The sequence below is a fragment of the Toxotes jaculatrix genome, chromosome 6 (assembly GCF_017976425.1).
Source record: "Toxotes jaculatrix isolate fToxJac2 chromosome 6, fToxJac2.pri, whole genome shotgun sequence".
NCBI classification, from domain to species: Eukaryota; Metazoa; Chordata; class Actinopteri; family Toxotidae; genus Toxotes; species Toxotes jaculatrix.
Genome location: NC_054399.1, coordinates 24802076 through 24820804, shown reverse-complemented (window position 1 = coordinate 24820804; position 18729 = coordinate 24802076). Strand labels below are relative to the sequence as shown.

General features: G+C 42.0%; 3 protein-coding genes across 3 annotated transcripts; 1 reads left to right on the top strand and 2 right to left on the bottom strand.

Moving 5' to 3' along the window:
- Positions 1-1804: 1804 nt before the first annotated feature.
- Positions 1805-5001, bottom strand: c6h19orf25 (chromosome 6 C19orf25 homolog). Its single transcript, XM_041040025.1, has 3 exons — positions 4848-5001; positions 4127-4293; positions 1805-3655 (listed from the first exon to the last, which is right to left on the bottom strand). The coding sequence occupies exons 2-3, from the start codon at positions 4266-4268 to the stop codon at positions 3474-3476; spliced, it is 324 nt and encodes a 107-aa protein (XP_040895959.1). The 5' UTR covers positions 4269-4293; positions 4848-5001; the 3' UTR covers positions 1805-3473.
- Positions 5002-5543: 542 nt separating this feature from the next.
- Positions 5544-12828, bottom strand: reep6 (receptor accessory protein 6). The gene is made up of 7 exons (XM_041040024.1): positions 12690-12828; positions 12095-12505; positions 9455-9548; positions 8949-9087; positions 8468-8636; positions 8244-8386; positions 5544-5890 (listed from the first exon to the last, which is right to left on the bottom strand). Exons 2-7 carry the CDS (start codon positions 12225-12227, stop codon positions 5879-5881), a joined length of 690 nt encoding a protein of 229 aa, XP_040895958.1. The 5' UTR covers positions 12228-12505; positions 12690-12828; the 3' UTR covers positions 5544-5878.
- Positions 12829-12884: 56 nt separating this feature from the next.
- zgc:113223 (uncharacterized protein LOC541424 homolog) lies at positions 12885-17829 on the top strand. The gene is made up of 8 exons (XM_041040438.1): positions 12885-13050; positions 13592-13649; positions 14345-14469; positions 14648-14722; positions 15302-15397; positions 15498-15626; positions 16683-16844; positions 17139-17829. The coding sequence occupies exons 1-8, from the start codon at positions 12994-12996 to the stop codon at positions 17280-17282; spliced, it is 846 nt and encodes a 281-aa protein (XP_040896372.1). The 5' UTR covers positions 12885-12993; the 3' UTR covers positions 17283-17829.
- The last annotated feature ends 900 nt before the right edge of the window (positions 17830-18729 follow it).

Genomic DNA, 18729 nt, shown 5'->3' with positions numbered 1-18729 from the left:
ACTCTGTGTCTTAATCAGTATTGTAAATAACATGCAAATATACAAAATCTTCAAAGCTTCCGGTGGGCAAAAGAATCTCAGTGTTGCTCCCTGACAGCATGCTAATATATTCACTGACTGTATACACAACTGTTAACATTGTGGACACCTGATGACGATGATGTTGTTATTCAGCGGTAAAATACTTTCTAAAGCCAGACGAGAGCATTACTAGCCATCTGTATTACTGTGCTGCAAAGACCTATAATGCTAAAAACTGTCAGCATAGACGAACAAAGCGACAATATGCCTCAGTTAATCGAATGTGATGACATTATACTTGTGTTTGCTACTAGATTCAGGTACAAACAGTACCAACAGCTGTTGGTTGTTTCCTGTCAGGAAATGAAAAGATCATTTGATGCTGGTGATGATGGTCAGGCAGGTGTGTGTCCTTACAGAACTTATCCGCTGGTCTTTATAAACGTGTTAATATCTGCTTAATTGTGTTGCTGTAAAAGTAGTGATAGGTCGAGAAGAAGTCGAATATTAAGATGATGAATATTCTCTGTAGTTGTACCATCACTCCTCCATGTGTGCTCAGAGATCAGAGACAGCAGAGTGCTGCACAGAGCGAAGCTTCATCTACACAGAGGGACAGTTTTGTATTTACTACTACCACCCTACTGTATTTCCAAAGCATGTTTTGAGTATGAATAAAACCCAAGTAGCTTTCAGTGCAAACCTTTCCAAGTCCCACTGGCCATTGGAAGATATTAAAGTGATACTCTGACAATAATCTTTTGAGTATCAAGCACCTACCCTCTATATATTGGTTCAAAGAAGGTTCAACATGGAAGTTTGTGAAATGATGAATTTCCAAGCCTGTGGCTGTTTGTCACACCTCAAAAACCAAAGAGAATTTTGCATGAAAAATTCAAGTCTGAATATGTTAAAATGATTTGAGGTTTTAGAACAAAAAATGAGACTAAATGAATTTTATGCAGAAAATAATATCAACAATTAGACGACACAGATGGTAAAAAAGGGAGAAACTGTTATCTACAAAGAACAGACTTTAAAACAGGCCTGGACTCTGTCCATGTTTTCCTGCCCTAGTTACATTTTTTTGTACATATTCACAAACTTGAGTTTCTCATGTTCACAGGTTTAGAACAGTTGATAAGAAACCACAGGCTTTGGAAGAATCTCTGAATGTCATTTCACAAACTCAAAACCTTTTTGTACCTTCTTGAAGCCCATACCTGTAGGTTTAAAAGGTGAATTTCTAAATATTGTAGTTCAGTCTTATACTCACACTACGGATTATGGGTGGAGAATCACTTTAACAGCCCCTACAAATTAAACAAGTAATGAAAAGTGTGTGAATGAGATGAAAAGGGAATTCAGCACCATCAGAAGGTCCTTGAAGTTTGCCCACCATCACTGTCAGCAGCCTTGTTCACACCTGGCTGAGATCAGTTTATAAATCCAAATCATGTCCAAACATCTGCAGATTAGTTTTAACCGTCTGTACTTTGAGTTAACTCGTTCATAAACTCATAAATGAACGATAATTCATAAACTGAATTCTGGATCTTTCCTGAAATCTGAATCTGCATGTCAGGTTTATATGGATTATTAGATCTCAGCCTTTCATGTGTGAATGAGGCAGCAGAGACGTCATGGTGCCATGTGAAATAGGAAAGCAACAGAGGTGTGTCATTATAAGTGTTTTCATCCAATAAAAAGTGATGTGTTTCATTAAGACGCCGTGCTCACCTCTTCATTCAGACACCGGTGCAGCAATGTGACTGAAAACATCTTCAACATGGTGCTTTTTATTGGTTCATGTCCACTGACATGTTCAGAGTGAACAAAAAGTGCATTTTAAAGATTGTACGTTTGCACATAGTCAGCGCAAAGACAAGAAACAGCAGAGCCAAAAATGCTGTACAGCTTGTGTGTAGGTGCTATGGTGAGTTGGCCCTGAGAGCTCAATGCACTGCAGCTGAAAAAAAATGAAACACACACACACACACAGTAACCCCTGGAAACATTTCCTCTGTGCTACTTGCAGCATTTGTGTTTCCTCACTTTGCAGCATTTTTTCTAAACGGTCATATTCCAAAGCTGCACTGAGCTCTCAGATCCACCATAGTTTGAGGCAATTGACAAGCTTCATGGTGCATTCAGATCCTGAATGATCATTCAAAATGAGGATTCACGTGGATTAGAGGGCAAGAAAAATAATGCAACTGCAGCCAGTGTTGGAACATGGACAACTGGACCACAGAGACCAAGATTTATTTTATGTCAGTTGTTATAATTTGACTTATAACTTTATTTGTGAATATGAACCCTAAAACACAGTGTTAAGACAGGTCATTATTACCTGTCAAAATTAATCAAATATAATAGTCCATAGTAGACACAACTGAAAAGGAACAAACACTGATTCATTACAGGCCGCACAAACTGAAGCTAAGATGCAGTCACGTGAGTTTAGACTACTTAAGCCTGTGTGAGAATTTCCCATGATGGGAGTAAAACAAGTGAATCAGTCACAGGTAGAAACTGAGCAGACAAGCTGAGAGCTGCAGTTTGCTGCTGTCTCATGTTGTACAATTCTAAACATCATGGATACACAGACACATTCACAGAAAGAAGAAAACGAGGAGAAAGAAGCTGACCTGCACAGGACGTACCTGTGGCGGTGGACATGCGAGCGGGGTCTGTTTAGGTCTGTCTGAAGCTGAGCAGACACTGAGATTTTACTCATCTCACGTTGTGAGCGATCAGACTGTGGAACTGCAACAACTACTAACATCAAACCAACATTTCTGACCTGCCAGGAATCCATCGGATCATCCAACAGTTAATCGTTCAGATGATCAATCCGGTGTTGTGACCTCAAACTGCACATCAAACAAACGGCAGAAAATCAGACGCTAAGATAAGCAATGAGGGCTAATCAGAGAAACGACTCCCATCTTGGGACTTTTCTCTCTTTCATTTCTAATCAGCTCTGAAAAACAACTCAAAAAACTCTGCACAGACTCAACACTGTCTCTGCTGCTGTAAGAAGACGGTCAGGGAGGGGGAGTGATTTCTGAACATCATTTAACAAACTCAAGGTTTTTAGCATTTTTTGAGGCAATAAAAACCACAAAAAAATATCAAAGTATAGTAAATGTTTGTAGAGAGGGGTTGGTGTTTATTGGCTGTAAAAGAAGAAAAAGATGAAATTTTCACTGAATGCACCATCACAGCCTGTCACATAAATATGATTAGATATGTGTGTCCTCATCAGCAACAATCCTCTCACACACACAGACAGCCTGTACTGGGTCTCCTGAAGCACCACTAGTGTCACGGTTTGTTCTGGTCCAGCTTGGTTAGAGAACAGTCAGGGCCACCCGGTGCTCTGCACTGAAGCCATCACTAAAAAGTCTATTGAAAATAGAAGAAGAGTCTGTGGATAGGAAGTGTAGTCAGAGTGGTTGACCTTTGACCTCTGCCACGTCTCTGTCCAGCTGTTCCCCTGCTGCCCTCAGCTCCTCCCTCTGCTGAATCAGCTGTCCTCGAGCCTCCTGCAGCCGCTCGTTCAGCTCCAGGTACTGACGACACTGCTGGAACTTCAACTCCACATCAGTGTCTGAAGGCCGGGACGAGTCTGAGCAGAGATGAGGGAGACAGGACAGACAGGCGGTTAACTACAGGACAGACAGACAGGAAACTGCAGTTCTCACAGAAAGTATTTTTGATGTTTGTCACTCAGACACATGTCCATTCAGTCAGCTGCAAAAACAACAACAATAATAACAGTAACAATAAACTTCATTTGTTGAGGACTTTTCAAAACCCAAGTTACAGCATGTTAAAATTCTTTATTTTTATTCATTTGATCATTGTAAAGCATTCAGCATTAACTGATTACACAACACATTACTGATGAGCCTTATGGTTTCTTGGATGTTCAGAAAAAATTTCAACCCAGTCCAACTATAACAGAAGTTTCTACATTCATGAATTCTGGGTGAGTTGGTCTGAAATCATAAAAGATGGAACCAATTCAAAAACGGGGATAAAAACAGAATACTGACCCCCCCCCCCCCCCCCCCCCCCCCCGATTTGAAAGACTCACCTTGTCCAGTCTGCTCAAGGATGCTGAAGACTGGGTCATTGGGAGCGGCTCTGTTGATGTCCTCCAGGATCTGGTCTACGGTGGGAGGGTCTGGACGGCTGGGCAGCACCACCCGCTTCTTATTTTTAGAGACGATATTCATGCTGCCGAGGACCCAGCTCCACCTCCTGCATGTGAAACACAGACCGGTATATTCAGTGTGTAGTACTGATTCATCCTACCGCCGTAAACGCGAGGGTTCGTGATTTCTGTTAATTTATCTGTTCAATTAAGATTTAATTGTGTGTCGTGAACGTACACAGCAAGCTGAACACGGATTAAAGTACATTTCTGAACTGTAACACGTCCCTCTTCAATACGGCATAGAAAAAAATCAACCCACAAGTATATATCCGAATAAAGACTTAACTTAGATAACTTTAGGTTGGTGGCTTATCTATTTCTCTGAGTCTTCCTCCAGCGCAACGCGCTGAAGCTACCGTGCTAACTAGCTAACTAAATCAGTCTGGACGTAGACATTTGTTACAGCCCACTGAAATATTTCTAAGCCGAATGCAACAAAATCTCCTCATTATTCATAGGAGGTCACTCGTATCGGTAAATATAGCGTCATGTTTGCCGACAAGCAGTTATATTTTGATTTTCCAAACTGTGCAATGGAATCTGGCATCATGTTTAAACACGCCAGAAGGATTAGCCACAGTTGCTTGTCACTGCTTACCGGTGTTCAGTCGTCTTTCTGAAAACCTTCTGGTGGATCTCAGTTGTTGTTCAACCTGTCTGCAGCAACTTAAACCGGACTAACGGACAGAAAACGAGCAGATTCTGCTGAAAACACACAGTAGCTGCCCAGACGTACTGCACGCACCTCAGCGTTGTCGATGCCACGTCAGCACGTCGACGCGCATGAGCCACGCCCTCATTCGTCACTTCTTAAAGTACCACAGTATGAGTATACCGCAACATACTAACTACACCATAACCATAGACTGTAACACACCCACGTCTTGTTCCCTCTCATATAAGCCCGTGTGGTCTCCCCATATATATATATATATATATATATATATATATATGTGTGTGTGTGTGTGTGTGTATATATACATACCTGTACACACGGATATATATACATGCCTGTACACACGTATATATATATATATATACATGTATATACAGATGTATATATATCTTGGTGTTGGCCATAGTTTACATATAAAAGACCTGCAGAACTAAGTGCAGACTTGTAGATGTTTGCATGTCGCCATGTTGGACTGGATGGTGAACATGTTGAACTTTGTACCACATCACTGAGAGCATGGTGATGTTAGTGACAGAGCAATCAGACATTTTGTTTTATTCTGATCAGTGTAATGTAATTTTCATATGAAGGTCATAATCTCACATGTGTATAAAGAAAACAAAAAAAAAATAAATTACATAAATAACAGCAACATATGAGATGGAGAATCTGCACCCTGCTGAACAAGTTAGTCAGTCCAGTCCAGACTGGTCCCTGGTGCTTCTTATCTAAAAATACATCCATAGGTATAAATAAACAAATAAATAAACTGAAAACAACAATAAGAAACAATGTGTGCAGAGTTTTCTGTCACTCCTGTTATAGACTGGTATAGAAATATAACATATCTGATATAAAAAGGAAAAGTTTCTTCGACAGGAGGTATTTTTCTTATTGGGATCCGTCAGGATTGATGATGGTTCCTCACTGAGTCTCCTCTTTTTCCTCTGCTGCTACCTGAAGGACTGAAAATAGACAGAAGCTGCTGAAGTCAGATGTTTAATGACTGTGTTCAGTAAAGACACAACATGCTTCAGTTTGTACTTCTGACTTAGATGAAGCTAAGATCTTTATAAAGAATGCAGTCTGGACCTAGTCTATATGAAAAGTAGAGTTAACTTATATTGTGATTTGGTTCTGTATAAATACATTTTTTTAAAATTAAATTTTATGAGCGATTACAGCAGAAAACCAGGTCCTTCACAAGGTTCACTGACTTTTTCTTGCCACTGTTCAAATGCAGATGCTTTGTTTGTCAGAGGGAACGGTTCTTGTGATTTTGACATAACAAACTTAATTATACATGATTACAAAGATATTGTTCCGTAAAATAATTATTGTTTTGTAATCTCAAAAGAATGAAGAAACCAAGTCAAGATCACAAAATTAGGAAATAGTCTTTACCCAAGTCCTCCGTGGACAAAGAGCCAGAAGGTTCGACATATGAAGCTGCGTGTGATCATGAAATAATTAATTTGTTATTGTGAGAAAAGAAAACATGAGAAATCAAGTTTTTCTCTTGTCACCATCTGTGACTTACCATCAGTCTACACTGACTTCATCCTGACGTGCAGACATACAACACACACAGGCAAAAATTTAGGCAAAAAAAGTAAAGACCAATGTCACATTAAAAAATATCTCTGATTTAGTTCTGCCTCTCTAACATGGAGCCTCTGAGAACCTTCTACACAGCTCAGATATCAAGCATCTCCTCAGACTTTCACGACATCTGATCTGATCCTAGGCCACTGACGAAGGAACCAACAGAAGGAACCTTTATTTCTTCTCTTGTTCTGTGTGATCTTTTACAAACCAATAAGCAGATAAAGTCAGAGGGAGTGCTGATACTATTTAGAGCAGCAGGTGAGGATGGGGTGGGGTGGGGGGAGTCTGTTCAGGTCTGTTCAGGTCTTCATAGTGGATGGAGGATTCTGTCAGTTCCATCTGCCACTGCAGCCAAATCTGCAGCCCAGCACCACAGAAGAAGAAAGCAGCTTTACCTTTAAACCACTACAGTGCTGATGTTGTACGAGGGTCACTCACTGAGGTTCATGCTACTTCTCTTCACACCACATTTACTGTCTGTGAAAATACTACTGACACCAAACCAAATGACTTACCAGACTGGTTAACCCAGGAAAGGCTGGAACAGGTAACAGGACAGCTGGGTTAGCACACACAGTCCTCACCTCTGTTTTGAATGTACCAACTGTCCATGAACCCAAACTGCACCAACCAGTGAAGTGTGTCAGTGGCTGCAGTGTTTGTTTCGGGTTCATAGCAAAAACAGGAATACACTGTTTTTAATGTCAGACAGCTCACACTGCTCCTGTGTGCGTCTGTGTGTTCATGAACGCTGCCGAGGACGTGTGTGATGTGTTTAAAGTTTGGGTTCTGAGTCGGTGACAGCTCATAGAGCAGCAGGCCGAGGCTTCGGGGGGAACATGTGACTCCTTCTAAATTTCAGGAGCTGCACTGCAGCGATGTGTGTCACCTCTACAGAGTTATTTCACACGTCCAGTTGCTGCTTTGAGCTTTGCTGTGACACTTCTGCTGTGACCAGGACTTCATGTTCAGTAGCTGCTAGATGGACAAACCAATCAACCAACCACAACACTGCCAAACAAGACCACAACGACAAGCTCATGGTGAGTCGAACAGGCCTCAGGCAATTCTCAGGCAAAATCCAGAAACACCAAACCGCATCCAGAAAGTGTATCTTAGAACAGACCTCAACACTCGGGAAGGTGTTAATCATCTATGTTACCTATCTCTATGTGGACAGGGTGGCAGTTAGTGTTATGCATTTGTATGCTGATTATAGTGAGCTGGACTCAGGGTGTAATTAGCTTAGCTTAGCATAAAGACTGAAAGCAGAGGGAAACTGTTAGCCTGGCCATGTCCAAAGCTCAAAAGTACACATAACAAAACCTCTAATAATCACAGATTAACATAATGCCTCTCATTCTTTCAACTGAACACAAACAGAAACATACAAAACACAATGGTTTAGACAAAACAACAATCTCCATCTGCTGAGGAAGAGTGTGATCGAAAGCTCTAGAAGAGCTTCTGAACTGGGTATGGGTTAGGGATTCTACACACGGAAACACATTACATAACCCTAACCCATCGGTTTTTCTTTTCAAAGGTTATGGGGTAAACTTTTAGGTATTTTCTGTCTCACTTTCATTGTGGAAAAAGAACATCAATAAATATCTTTACTCATTTCACAACAGATAATCACAGTAATTACACTGAGGGTTTTCAGGTGGACTAGTTAGTTGGGAAGAGGAGGAAGAAGCAGATACGTACCGGCCGTTCTTCACTCAGCTGTGATGGAGCTCCTTTAGCTGCTGATGTTTCTGTCGATGAACTTGGTAAACTTTTAGCTTCAGACTGAGAGACCGGCGGCACCGGAGTCACCAGAGCTTTGTTCTTCACCAGAGTGGACAGGACTGATGGAGGAGAAGGAGTCTCTCATCTGCTATTTAACAAGGCTTTATACCGGTGTGTTACTACACTTCACTGGTCTATACCTTCTCTGGTGAGGTTCTCAGCGGCGCTCATGGCCTTCCCGCTGAGGTCGCTCACCATGTTGTCCACCGTGGCCTCGTGGCGGAGGAAGACCGGCCGAACCACTTTGTTATAGATGATTTGGGAGCCGTTCCATGACATCGGGGCCATGCACCACAACAGGAAGAGGCACTGGAACCACAGAAGACAGACAGGCAAGAATTACTGGACTTACTGGGTCTTTCTTTTGTTTATGTTATTTTGCCTGGTTCTAAACCACTGAGTCACACATCTTTGATTTTGTAGAGTGATCTTAATTACATTGAAAATGAGCACAACTCAATAGAAAACCCAGTAAGAGCCTTTTGTCCCTCAATATTTAGAGCAGAATAAGCATTTAAATAACTCACAGTGTGTTCAATTTAAATTCACAGTTGAGTGAGAAGGATAGCAACGCTGTCAGGATCTGGAACTGTTCACTGGTTCTGTGAAGTGTTTCCTCACCTTAAAAGCATAGTAAAATGGAAACCAGTAGAGGAAAATATCGGAGAAGAACTCTCCCAAGCTGAAGACACCATACACCACCCAGTACGTCAGCCATTTTGTGTCGTCTTCCTTGCTTGGACTTTCGATGGCTTTGATTCTGCAAATACAACCAGAGACCCCATTAACACCTGGTTTGAACCTGTGTCCTGCATCTGCAACAGTCACCTGGATGATGACGTGTAATCACCTATTAATGAGTCTTCTCATTGTTTTGCCTGCATGATAACTGGATCTCAACATGAGAAGGTCAAGAGATGTGATGCAGGAAATGTTCAAGATCAAGGCCTCATTGTTGGATTTTGGACAGATGTGATTGGACCAATCCAATAGCAAACTGATCTCAGTGCGTTCTCCATATTTTTAAACCTGCATTAACAGTCATTCATGTGCAATGAACGACTGACACTGGACGCCTGAGAAAACCATACAACAAGCAGATCACTGTCAAAATAAGGAATACTCACGAATAATAAGCTGGATAGACGAAACCAATCAGGTTGCAGAGGAGGGCGGCACCATATCCATACACCAGGTAGAGTCCAGTCAATGAGACGGCACCTGGACGAGACAGAGGACAAACAGGAAACAAACTATCAGTTCTACACTGATTAAAAAAACTTTGTATCTATTAGAAGATGAATGGCACAACTCATGACACTTTGAGAGGCGCAATCAGTTTCTTTTAGTTTAAGTGATTAGTCAGGGTTGAAATCAGGCTGAGTCTGTGCAGTCTGTCAGGCTGTACGCTTATTCTGATTCTCTGTGGATTCTGCGGAAACAGCGTTTCATAAAAACCTGATAGAGATGGCTGAGTAGTCTGAATATTCAGGCCTGACACGTGACATGATCCCCAGGTTGTTTTCTTTCAATGAATCATTGATAATTCTAATTCCTTCATGATTCCACTGATTAATCTCAGTAGAAACTGATCAGTTTTTATCAAAGGGATAAGGAAAGATGGCTTGTTATTTTCATCATAGTTTTTTATAATACCATGTCAGCATCACACTCTTATTACTGGCGTCTGATTAATAACTTCAGGGATGTTGGTGATATCCCTGGTAAAAGGAGAACATCACTGTGCTACTGCTCACACCTGCTCCATAAATCACTCGTGCTTATTCTGAGAAACATCAGAAACCAAAAGGGAGAAATGGATCATTTATACATTTTTTTGTGACACAACTATGCTGATATTTACCTATAGACCTCTGAGAAACATCAGAAACCAAAAGGGAGAAATGGATCATTTATACATTTTTTTGTGACACAACTATGCTGATATTTACCTATAGACCTTTCCTCTCTTAGTTCTTAACATGCTGATTTTATTTTTGACCTCCCAAGTCTGGACAGACTTAAAGACAGTAGGAGGAGAAATAAACACAGGAACTGAGAGGAAGAACAGAACAGCCTCAGGTCAACGTGGGAAAGAACAGATCGAAAGGATTCCCCTGTAAACTCTGCAGATATTCAAACACCACCTGACAGATTCAGAGATGCAGACAGACAGGCTGAGAGACAGACAGGAAGTTGTGTAAAAAGTGTCCTACCTCTGATCAGCTTATGTTGCTGTTCACACATGGAGGCCGCTCTGCTCTGCTGTCAGTCTCTGAGGATAATCTGCTTTAACTTTACTGCACAGACTGGGGGACACTGTGCACCAGGCACTACGCTGACATCATGTCCTGCCTCAGTGTGTGTGTGTGTGTTGCTGATCCACTGTATGAGCATCAGTGTGGTATGAATAGACCGCTGTTCTCTGCTCAGTTAAAGTCCTCTGTGTAATAAACTGCTTCTACATCAGAGCAGAGAGGTTTATCCGTACTTATGGTTTATTGATCATCATATTTATTGTATATTCAAGGTTTGACCCAGACCACAACTCTACCACAAAATGTCCCATCACTGAGACCTGCACCCAGCTGTGAAGTGAAAGGCAGGATCACAGCTCTTAGCAGCCTTCTCAGTTTTTAGGTAACATCAGCTGAAAGCCAACGTCTGTTCACTGGGCCAAACATTGGTTATGGAACGAAACACCACTCTGTATGAGAGCAACTACAGGAGTGTTTCAGTGTGCACATCATAAAAACTGAGCAGAAACTCCATCACTCGCAGCTGAAATCCACATAGGCTTTAATGTTGATTGCACCTGACACCATATCATCAGCACAACACATAGAATACACAAATAAAAATGAATGTCTTTTTCATCTGTGTGATTCCATGTACAGAAACAAAAATGTCACGCTCCTGAAAACAGTCTGCAGCTTCCTGAAGTCTTGTCATCACAGTGAGGTTACACAAAACACAAAATGTGACATTATTTCATCTTCTAATTGTTCTCAACTAGCTGCTTATTTCCACATCCAGCAGCTACAGATCAACATGATCCTTCATCTGGAGTGGTCTCTGAGTCCACCTGATGACTCTCAGTCCAGTGTTCCCTCTCTTTTAGCTCTGTGTTTGGTCTCCACCAGCTCCTGAGGATAATATCTGTCTCTTTAGCTGCTAAATGCTCCACCATGTTCACCAGCTGCTCTCTGATTGAGTCTGTCTGCTGTTTGCTGCTCAGCAGGTTGAGGACAGTTTACAGCTGTTTCTCTGAAAACACAGTGGGAGAGAACCAGACAGGAAATGTTCCCAAAGCCAAGACTAGGAGCTAAAAAAGGATGAAAAGTTTTGGGAAGCTGCACAGATAGAGAGAACTCAGTAAGTCACTGCACTATGAGCACCTCCTTTCACATTACATGTGATCATTAGATCCATTGTTAAAATAAATACTGATCAGAGCTTTAGAAATGAACTTTAAACACGGGGGAATCAACTGAAGCACAGGTTCTGACCCAGAAAATTTCCAGAACATTTACAGGTTCATGTCTCCAGACATCAGCTGCTCACAAGTTACTCTGTGTAGCTGCCATTTGGCTTCGTGTTCACAGGAGGATTAACTGAATCCTCTTCAAGGTTTTCCATTGACATGCAACAGGTAGGTACAGAGCCACTGAATATAAACAGAATGACATGAAGGACAGCAGAATCACTAAGAACGTGTTTATCATGAGCTGAGCTGAGCGAAGAACAGGAGAACAAACCTTACGTACCCACTGCAATGATCTTCTTCTTTATCCCTGTTTTCTCCTCCACCTTCCCCAGAAAATCTGTCACCACATTTTTCTCGTTCAGAAACTTTTCAGCTCGGTCTTTGATGGAGGAGATGATGTCCAGCAGGCCCATGGTCCTCAATCAAGTCCTCAAATGACAGAGGAGTCAGACGAATGCGAGCCGAGTGGAGAGAAAACGCCGCTGAGTATAATCCTCTGAGAGCAAGGCTCTGCGTTAATGAAGGGGGAGGAGGAGGAGGAGGAGGCTCACGGAGCAGAAACAGAGCACAGGAGGATGAAATGAACGAGGTCACATGTCGTCTAAAACCAGGTTCCAAAACCACCAGTGAGCGTTTTCTGATCTGACCCACATCAGCCAAATGTTCACACTCATGTTTTCATCCTTTAAGCCTAAATGCAGAGAGAAAATACAAAATGTTATTAAAACATTTCAATCAGAAAGAAAGATCACTTCTACAAACACAGACATTATTCACACAACCACCAGAGGTCAGGAAATCTTAAACTCTCCACTGCCCAGAGGACTAAATGTACCCTGTAATGAGTAATGAGTGGATGAAGGGGGAGAGCTTACAAACACAGCCAGAGCCAAAAGCTGTGCTGCTCTCCAGAGGATGAACCCTTCACACTTCCTCAATGTCTCCCCCGGCTTCACCCCCTTCACACGTTTAGCTCCGCTCCTCTGTTTTGACAGCGACAGGCCCGAACTTCCTCCATCTGTGATGACAACAGCAGCAGCTGAGGGAGGGAGGGGAGGGCCTCCGGAGGAATGCATCCTGCAGGCTGACACATGCCTACCTGCCGTCATGTCAGCAGATAACAAACCTCCGCCAGCCTCAGTGAAGTCCTACTGAACGATAGAGATCTGCTGAGAGGAAATGAGAGGATACCGAGGCATCAAATACACTCTGTTCATCTGCTGCTACGTCTTCTGGGTGAGTCTCTGTCCAGACAGGGTGACAGTCAGATAGACCTCTCACGTTCAGCCACCAACTCGTTTAAACCTGTTGCACAATCTGGTTTTAGCACAAGTGATTTCAACACACAGCACAGCATTTGAAAGGAAGAGGACATGAAGACATTTTCTCATTTTAAAAAATGAGCTTCATTTCTGAACTCAAATAGGTATCATCATAGGTATCAGTGTACAGGTAACCTGTAGAGGTGTGTCCACATCAGCTCAGACCCCTTTGGCTTTGGTTTGGTGTTGTCAGTCTGTTTTTGTGACAGTGTTGTTATTGTCAGTGGCCAGAGTCTGATGTTTCAGACGGATCGGTTCCATCTGTGTCCAGGTAGCAGGGGGAAGCTGTTCACCTGGCTCCATCATAAGAGAAAAGAGCCCAGCGTTTACATGTGACACAAACTGGACGGAGAGGGAGAAGATTTTCTGCCATTTCATAGTGTTGCTGTGAGGAAAGAATCAGTGTGAATCAACTAATATTCTGTTAACACATCTGTTTCTGTGCGACGCTACAGGTCGTGAGCGCCGTCCTCATAGCGGTGGGCATCTATGCCAAGATCGCCAAAGAGAAAGGTTGGTCAAAAATTATAATAACAGGCTGTAGGAACTCTGTGGAACAGCCTTATTCCACTACAGGAACTGAACTGAACCTGTAACCTTCTCATCACCTGAACTGTAAGAACCTGATGAGCCTTTGGTTCTTCCATGTTTTGGTCCACGGTACATGTTTTTAACCAATCTGTGGTCAAAACCTCAAACCACTCAGCAGCTTTTCAGTCTGAGTCACTCTTATTTTCCTATGAGTGGAGGCATGGATATAAACAGTGAAGGATCTGAAATACTTGAACAGCTTTGCAGATGTTTTAGCACAAAAATTCATTGTATTTTAGTGAATGTAAAAAGAATCTTTGTTGGTGTAGAAGAAAACTCCACCAGGCTCCACCTCTACTGCCTTTACTGCTGCTCAACAAGGTGGAGTAAAAAGAGAAACACTAATAAATCCCTCAAAGTACCAGGAACTAATACCAGCTCATCAATAGTTCCTCAGTTTATTTCCAGGAAAATGTGATTTATAAAAGCTGTAAGTGTGTGTGTGTGTGGGGGGGGGGGGGGGGGGGGGGGTTATAAAAACAATGATCTGCTCATGACATTCCTGAGGATGAGCCACAAAAAGTTAATCAGACATGTTTCAACTTTAACCGGCTGTTACGTACACTGGTCAGAATTTAACTCTGTGTGTGTGTGTGTGTGTGTGTGTGTGTGTGTAGATGTGGTCGACACACTGACAGTTGATCCAGCTCTGCTGTTGATTGTCGTCGGCTCAGTGATGTTCTTCATCACGTTCCTTGGATGTTGCGGGGCGCTGCGTAATACCATCTGCCTGCTGAAGACGGTATGATTGGACTACTGTTCAGTAGTCATCATCTGTTCAGTAAATGAAGTCTCACAGACTCTGATATGAAGCAGTCTGATGGATGATTATGTTCATCCTTCATGCTGTTTACATCCGTCCTGAAACGTAGCTGCTCTTCACGTCATCTGTTGTAACGAGCTGCTGTTTGTTCCCATAGTTTCTGGGGATCCTGGTGGTCGTCCTGCTCCTGCAGATCGCTGCTGGAGTCACGGGATATTTCTTCACTGACATGGTAACATCACACTGATCTGGTGAGACAGGAAATATACAGAAAATATAACCAGAAGGAGAAGAACTCAGATCTTCAATAAAAGTAGTAACACCAGTGTAGAAATACTTTTACTTAGGTAAAGAGAGACCAAAGTACATAAAGTCGTTCTACAGAATGACCCGTGTCAGGATGTTGTACATGGTATCAGTGTATTATAGTCGCTGATGCATCAATGTGTTCATCACTTTAATGTTGCAGCTGATTTAATTAGCTTAGTTACAGCTGAGTCACTCCTCAAGGATCAATATTTGATCTTAATCTATAGAAATACATCATCATTTAATCTGCAAAGTAACTAAGGTTCTGTTGTGAATGCAGGGCAGTAAAAAGATCGCTATAATACAGCGACTATAATAAAGTGGCAGAAAATGGACTCAAGTACAAGAACCTCAAAACTGTTCTCAAGCACAGTGACTGAGAAAATGTTCTTAGCTACTTTCCACCAGCCTGAAATATAGTGACATCATGTCCTGCAGCCAGGTGACTTTACCTGTATGAGTTAACTATGAGTAAACCAAACTTGATGCTGCTGTTGTTCAGGTGATGGAGAGGACGGAGAAGCTGATGCTGAAGGCCATCGTCCAGTACAGGGGGGACCAGGACCTGGAGAACGCCATCGACTTCATCCAGAAGAAGGTGAAGAAGAAGAAGGACTGAGAGGCAGTGTCGGGCCTTTTACCACCAGGCCTGACTGTTGGCAGTGAGCTGTTGTAGTGAGAGATTGTTGTCTTTGTAGTTTCAGTGCTGTGGAGTAGAGAGCTATAAGGACTGGTCCAGGAACGTCTACTTTGAGTGTTCCGACAACAACCCCAGTCTGGAGGCCTGTGGAGTTCCCTTCTCCTGCTGCATTCGCTTGCAGAACCAGGTCAGAACCCACACCTGAAAGATCTCTGTGCCCCCCCAGTGTGGAGTCTGGGTGTATCTTCACTTCCATCTCTGTCAGTTCGTGCATATGATCATTATCAGGGCTGCAACTAACAGTTATCTTCATTATTGATATGTCTGCCAGTTATTTTCTCCATTCATCAATGAATTCATTGATCTATAACGTATCAGAACAGAAGGCTGCTTGTTTTTTTTTTGGCCAAATTTGACTGAAAAAATAAACAGATTCAGTTTCTGATTATAAACAACAAACAAAAGCTGGAACCAGAGAATGTTCAACATCTTTTCCTTGAAAAATGAGAAAAACAAGTAATCTATGATCAGAATAGTTGCAGATTAATTTCCTGTCGATTGGTGATTCTGGCTTCAACCATAAATGAACTTGATACATAGACTGAAAGCAAATTTCTGCCAATTTAGAACAGGTTAAAAGTGCAATCAAACATTTCTTTCCCAAGATAATTATGATAAATTAATTATGATAATCATGATTTGATGTTAAACAAAATAATCATAGCGTAATTATATTAACCATAATGAAGCCATGATCACTGAGGATTCTCAATTCTGATTGGCTGGCAGGCTTGGATCAGTTTTTCCAGTGATTCATATGTTTCAACAGCAGTGGAGATAAAAGCTGAAAGTGTGTCCTGAGGGTGGCACTAGAGGAAAGGTAGTGGAGTCACTGACATCCAAAGGGTTAACTCTCTGTAAAGCAGGAAGATGTTCTGAGGCTCTGTCTCTAGTCAAGCAAAAATAGTGAACACTGAACAGAGTAAAAGACCTGCTATAGGTTTGAGTAAAAGTATTTCTGTCAGAGTTAAGATAAGATAAGATAAACGGTAAGGTGTGAGATGTTCACACAAAAGTTTTGTCTGCTGCCTTTTACAAACTAAAGATGTAATAATGTTTGATAAATTCTTTAGTTGCTTCTTCTAAATCTTCCCATTATTTTTTGTGCAAAGGAAACCTAAAAAAATTAAATAAATAAATAAATAAATAAGTACTTTTTTCCCATCTGTCCTTCCTCCTGCAGACGGTGCTGAACACCATGTGCGGTTATGGGATGCAGCAGTTGCAGGAGCGTTTGGCCGCTCAGGATATCTTCACCATCGGCTGCCTGGAGAAAATCGTGTGGTGGGCCAAAAACAACCTGCTGCTGGTGGCCGGTCTAACCGGAGGCCTGCTGCTGCTCGAGGTAACACCAGACCAGATCCTTTCATCTTTTTTGTCCTTTGTCTCTGCTGAAGACAGAAGCAATGTGCTGAAACTTTAAATAGATAATTCATCACAGCAAATCTGAGAGGAGTCGACTTTGGCAGAAAGAGGCAACAGCTCACATTAAAAATGCAACTTTGCAGCATCAAAGAAGGAAACTCATAAGCTGCGTTTGGTGGTCAAACAGTGACTCATCAGGTGATTGATAGAGCGTACGGCTCTGGACAGCAGCTGTCCTGATCCCTTTCTAATCTGTTCGTGTTTCCTCCGGCAGGTCTGCATGATCAGTCTGGCTGCTGCTCAGATCTCCAGGATAAAGAAAGTCCAGCGAAATAAGAAAGAAAATGCAGTGAGAAGCAAGTCGGAGAGGAAGGACAGCTACTGGTATCCTGCTTTTACAAAGTTTGACGACGAATAGATTCCCCTTCTGAGAGATCTGCAGCTCGGAAAAATCTCTGGTGAATTTCTCTAATTAGGGATTTTCTCTTGATCTGGGTCAGAAACACAATCTGAATGTTGATTGAACGGAGTGAGGCATCTCTGTTTACACTGTGAATTTATAGTTCTGACGTGTTAGTCCTGAAGCTGAGGCTCCTTCAGTCAGTGAATGTGTTAAGTCTCAGATTCCTCAGCAGGACGTGGAGCTGTTCGACTACTACCTCATGTAAAAAGCTCTTTACATCAGATTTCTTAGAAAACCATCGTCAGCACTGAACAGCTCTTTAACTGCACACACTGGTGGCTAATAAAATTTCTAGTATTTGAAATTCATTGCTGCGACTGATCGCTCCTGAGCCACAACATTATGTGAAAAGAATTTTATATTCTAAAAAGCTGTTACTTGTAGATGAATTAAAATTCAACACTGACATTTTCAGTGTTGAATCGTACAGCAGATGTAATGTGCTGAGTATTTTTAAATAAATACGTTCATTCATGCAGGTGAGAATAAAGCTTGATACAGTTCCTCCTCAGAGTGTCTCACTGTGATCATTATTTATATACACAGTATGACTGAGCTCATACCAGACCTGCTTCTTCTCATCACATGTAAAGGCCTGAAGCTGGGCTCCATCTCTACATGCTGCATCACAGGCAGCTAAGTTTCTGCTGTTTAGATTAAATGGAATCATCCTCATTCCTCATCCACTGCCTCAGAGAAGAGTAACTGTCAGTGTCAGTGTTTCACCTGCTGCTCAGATTTTAATCTGAAAACCTGCTGGTTGCCAGCAGACTCGCTGCATAGCCCTCCACTCACCTCTCCATCCGGGTGCAACAGGTGTCTCCGCTTAACCCAAACCATCGGCCCGACTGAAGAGGAGCTGGAGCTGTCGGACCGCTGGCTGCTCAAGGAGTTAAACTGAAGAAACCGGTGATCTGAAAGAATGAGAAAACACAGAAAAAGAAGGAAAAAAGTGGGAAAACGTATGTGAATCTCCAAAAAACAATATTAAAAAATATGATATAACATTTTATAATCCTTTAAATATTGATTTGTGCTTTAAACAGACAAAAACCTGCTGTGACTGATGGTCTTTGTGTGGGACATGTCTGTCTCCTTGGATCAGTGCAGAGACTCAGTGCTGTTGCTCATTAACAGCCTGTCGTTATGCTGGCGACCCATAGAGGCTGTACAGTTAATTACACCCCACAGATCCTGATCCGGCCGTAATCCTGCTTCCTTCCAGTTTCACTTTGTCTTATATTAGATGTTACTGTTTAAAGGTGTGACCCCCAGGTTACTCTGTTAGGCCTCTGACTTACTGCAACGAGGACCTGCCTCTTTAATTTAACAGATTTTTTTCACAGCATGTTATTGTGAAGTTAAACAAACTAATTCTCTGCTCTAAATTCTGGAGCTTTCC